Below are 5,160 nucleotides of genomic sequence, written 5' to 3'. Positions count from 1 at the left end.
ATGATGCTTGGAGCAGTTAAAATGGAAGGACACGAACACACCGACTGGAGCACCTACTACGGAGAGCCTGAGGTGGGTACCTTAAATATATATTTTTTCCCCACGTCTAAAGCCGATCCCATTTTATACAACTCAATATTAGCCCTGAGATAATATTAACTTTGTGATCAAATATTGACTTGAGGCGCCTCCAAATCCTCCCCCATCTCCACGCAGCGCGCTGTCCTAACAAAGTTGCTTGACATGTTACGGGGGGAAACTTTTCACTTGGATTATAATTTCACAAATCTATACGTGTCTTTTACTGAATCGGATTAATTTAGTCACGTTTGCTCTTAATAAACATCTGCGCTGTTTGACTTGGTGGAGATGGGTTAGGATATTTGAGGCTGCGTATTTGGTGTGGGCGCTGTGTTATTAGGTGTCAGCATTCGTCGACACTGCACATTTTTTTGTGGATTCTTGAATTCAATTTACTTCATTGACTAATACCATGGCATGGTTTATTAAATGTATGAGAAGCCGTTTTAAATTAAAGGCATTTACGCTGTATTTAAACCTTTACGATCAATTACGCACGGTTATTATTAACATTTCTTGTGAATTTAAAATAATAATGTCATTTTTAAATTTTTAAAGAATAACCAATCTATGCTTTAGTGGTTATAGTTCTGTGTAATTTGTCATTGTACGATGCGGGTGCCAGATGAAACTCATGGATGCCTCTTTCCCTCGTTCACAGTGTTACACCTCCGTTGGCAACATGAACACGGGCCTGGGAATGAACTCTATGAATACCTACATGAGCATGTCCGGCATGAGCACCACTGCCAACATGACGGCCAATTCCATGAACATGTCATACGTCAACACGGGCATGAGCCCCTCCATGACGGGCATGTCACCGGGCACCGGAGCCATGAACGGCATGGGCGCAGGCATGACGGCCATGAGCGCAGCCCTCAGCCCCAGCATGAGCCCCATGACGGCGCAGCCCGCGTCCATGAACGCCCTGACATCGTACACCAACATTAACGCCATGAGCCCCATCTACGGACAGTCTAACATCAACAGGTCCAGAGATCCTAAGACCTACCGCAGGAGCTACACGCACGCCAAGCCCCCGTACTCCTACATTTCGCTCATCACCATGGCCATCCAGCAGTCTCCCAGTAAGATGCTGACTCTGGCCGAGATCTACCAGTGGATAATGGACCTCTTCCCCTTTTACCGACAGAACCAGCAGCGCTGGCAGAACTCCATCCGCCACTCTTTGTCTTTCAATGACTGTTTCCTCAAAGTGCCCAGGTCGCCGGATAAACCCGGCAAAGGCTCCTTTTGGACTCTGCACCCGGACTCCGGGAACATGTTTGAGAACGGCTGCTACCTGAGGAGGCAGAAGCGTTTCAAGTGCGAGAAGAAGATGACCATCAAGGACACCGGCCGCAAGGGAGACGGCGGCTCCTCGAACAGCAGCTCCGAGAGCTGCAACGGCAACGAGTCCCCGCACTCCAACTCCTCCTCCGGGGAGCACAAAAGGTCCATGTCGGACATGAAGGCGAGCCAGGCCCTGAGCCCGGAGCACACCGCAGCCTCCCCGGTGTCTCAGGGTCAGCACCTCATGTCCCAGCATCACTCGGTCCTGGCGCACGAAGCCCATCTGAAGCCGGAGCACCACTATTCCTTCAACCACCCCTTCTCCATCAACAACCTCATGTCCTCAGAGCAGCAGCATCACAAAATGGACCTAAAGACTTACGAGCAGGTGATGCACTACTCTGGCTACGGCTCCCCCATGACCGGGGCCCTTTCCATGGGCTCCATGGCGGGGAAAGCCGGCCTGGATCCCTCATCCATACCCGACACAACTTACTATCAAGGTGTCTATTCCAGGCCGATTATGAACTCCTCATAAACTCTGCCATCCTCCCCATCCGATGTGGACTTTCTTCGCATTCGATTTGTACATTTGTAAAAAACAAAACAAACAAAAAAATATAGACTTTGTGTACAATATGTATTTCAGATATTTTTGACGTTTCCCACCGTTTTAGTTGTCGAGTTTGTTAGTAGCCTAATTATTTTGAGAGAGGATGTCGATAATATTAATAATAATAATAATAATAATAATAATTAAAGTGACGATAATGTGACCAGATCTGTTCAGAAGTCTGCTTCAGGAATGGACCCCAAAGATAAAGTTGCTGTAAAATAGCCTCCATCTGCATCACTGGAAATGAATTTGAAATGCCTCGCAGGATTTGTTCAATCATTTGTGTAATTCCTATTTATGGCTTGTATATGTGTATTCTTGTAGTGACAAGAACAGAATCTATATTAAAGTGTTATTGGTTTTGTTTTCTGAACATAACAGTGTTTGACCATCATTATTAATTATTATTCTTATTATTCTTATTCTTATTCTATTTTTATTTTATTAAGACAAAATCCATCTCTTGATGTACAAAAGCGTGTTCTAGTAAATATGCACGTCATAAGTTATCAAATAAAAACAGAAATATTATAAATATATCTTTATTTTTTCAAGAAATGGCATTTGTTATACACACGCAGTGTTCAACAGTTATTTGGAAAGAGGAAGATACAGATGAACACGGTATTTATTCACTGCTTAGATCCGGCTTTGGCGTGCGTAAAAATACAAATGCATTCCATGCTGGCGCATAAAATAAGTTTCCATGCTATTTTTTTTCTTTTTTTTTTTAAATTCTGGGATTTATTCTTACCCATGTGTTGTTCTAATAAGGCGCATACTTTCAACGAGGATTAATAGCTTTGCTGGATAAAACCGGGAACAATGCTCTCCGTTTGTCAAGCAGGGAATGTAAACAAAACAATTATATGCTCATTAACCCCAAACACAAATTGCGATATTTATGCAGGGGAGGAAAGAAAGAAAGGTTTATCCAGCGCATCAGCTGCTTTGCTGTCTTTTTGGAGGGGACTCGATAAAAACAACACCGATATTTGGAGCAGCCTTTTCAAGACGGAAATAAAATACTGATCTGAATGCTGTGTAATTTTGGAAACATTTACACAATGCAATCTAAATAAGAGCAGACACACACTCACAGTTATTCGACCTCACAGATCCAGCTGCAGACAGCCCGTGTGTGTGGGAAGAGTTGGTGAAACCGTCTGTGTGTACATGCATTAAATCAGCCATTCAAATTCCCACACATGCACCCGAGACATATTATAAGTCACTGTCACTCAAAGCGCCATACAGGCCTGTCAGTCAGCCGCGTTACACACACAAAACAGCCCCTCTCGTTCTTTGTGACACACACACACACACACACACACACACACACACACACACACACACACACACACACACACACACACACACACACACACACACACACACACACACACACACACACACACACACACACACACACACACACACACACACAGAAAGTTTAGATCAGTGAATGAGATTAAGTGTCATTGTCACATAAAACAGCGTCCCGCAGCGCAGGAGAATAGTTGCTGGAAAAGGGGGCTGATTTGGGAACAGAGGCGCCTTTAAATTTGATGCTCTAACTTTTCTCCCGGCAATCTGGGGGTCCATTGTATACCCCCTATTTTTAAAGTAGCTCGGCCCTCCCCTCTTGTTGTAGATAAAATAGGCTGGAGCTGTCGTCCAAATGAATCGAGGCTCGATCCCTCCACTGCCATGCGTCTTCCCCGCTGCGCTCAAATCCAAGGCCGGGGGGGGGGGGGGGGGGGGGATGGTTTGTGGACGAAGCTCCGGCTCTCCCGCAGAACCACATGACACCCCTTCGACTTCTGAACACGTAGGGCCTAAAGTGTGCGTTTATTCTCCAGACCCTCTTTACAGATCGTACTTTAAACAGCGTGATCTGCGAATAAACAAAGCCAGTAAACAATAGAGTGGAGGCTATGCCCACATATAGGAAGAGTACACACACAAACCAAATTGCACAAGTGTAAACTTTGAATAGGACGTCGCAGCTCTGTAAATTTACACAGACATTAAATTTCGTTCTATTCATTTTAGACATATAATGCTAAGCTGATTTTTTTTTATAGCACACTGATCGATATCTCTGTAAAATAATCATTTTTTTAACTAGCGGGGCAGTGAAATCTTTGCTTTGTGCTAAAGTCAACAGTGACAGAGTTTGAGCTCAAATAAATGCCGTGATGTCTGGAGCCCTTTGCAGAAGGCAGAAGGCGAGCTTCTACAATGGGCTCCTGTGTGGCTTGCCAACAACAAGCACCGGCTATTTTGCACAGGTATGAAGCTTTTTATTTATTTTATACGCCACTATCTTTATTTCTGCAAAACTTTATACGCATGGATTTTTTACGCACGTGGATGGGAGTATAGTTTGATGGGCATTCTCGGGAATGCATGATGAGGAGGGGCAGAGGCTGATATCCCGAATTCATGAGAAACGTATTGGATTTCACGACAGGGTGGCGCAAAGCTGAGGGGATCTGCGGCTTGTGTGATAGAGGTGGCTTCAAGTTTCTGTGTGTCTGAGTTGCACGATGAAGAAATCCCGTTGCACTGCAGAAAACCTGTCACCAGCATGCCTTTCAGTATGTCTCAAACTAAAATTATTGCTTGGAAAATAATAATAAAAAAAAAGCTGCACCTTTTAGCACAATTTCTCTTTATTCCTTTTGGCTATAGGAAAAGCTCTTTGGGAAAATATCTATGCGCAATCTTTCAAAAAAAAAAAAAGTAAATGTTATTCTGGGAGAGCTTTGCTGTTTTTATCCAAATGAGTGAAAGTAGCGGATGTTTTTACTGAGGTAAGAGACGTGATTCTCATAGGACCAGACGTCTCTCTGAGTTGGATATTTTTTTTTTGCAGTGTGTGGCTGATTGATGTTATTGTTGTTGCATCGACGTAAAACAAAGCGAGCTTTCCTGCAGCTCTGACCCTGCTGGTATCCAGATTTTAAAAGTTCAATAAATCAATTCAGATTTTAGATGTATATGTCAGAGTATGAGGATGATATAGGACTAAGTCAATAAAGAAGTAAGTTTTGGATTTATAAAAGACGTACTGACAACAACATCATCAACAACAACAATAACACTAATAATAATAGCAGTATATAATAATAATAAAAATAATAACAACAACTATAATAATA

The 5,160-nt window shown here is 43.2% G+C and overlaps 1 protein-coding gene across 1 annotated transcript; it reads left to right on the top strand.

The window, feature by feature from the left end:
- On the top strand, positions 1-1,915 carry foxa2 (forkhead box A2; the record flags this gene model as incomplete). The annotated part of the gene is made up of 2 exons (XM_080513199.1): positions 1-72; positions 743-1,915. 2 exons carry the CDS (start codon positions 1-3, stop codon positions 1,913-1,915), a joined length of 1,245 nt encoding a protein of 414 aa, XP_080369325.1.
- Positions 1,916-5,160: the final 3,245 nt, after the last annotated feature.

The sequence above is a fragment of the Blennius ocellaris genome, assembly GCF_963422515.1.
Source record: "Blennius ocellaris genome assembly, chromosome: 17".
In the NCBI taxonomy this organism is placed as follows: domain Eukaryota; kingdom Metazoa; phylum Chordata; class Actinopteri; order Blenniiformes; family Blenniidae; genus Blennius; species Blennius ocellaris.
This window is presented reverse-complemented; position numbering and strand designations above follow the sequence as displayed.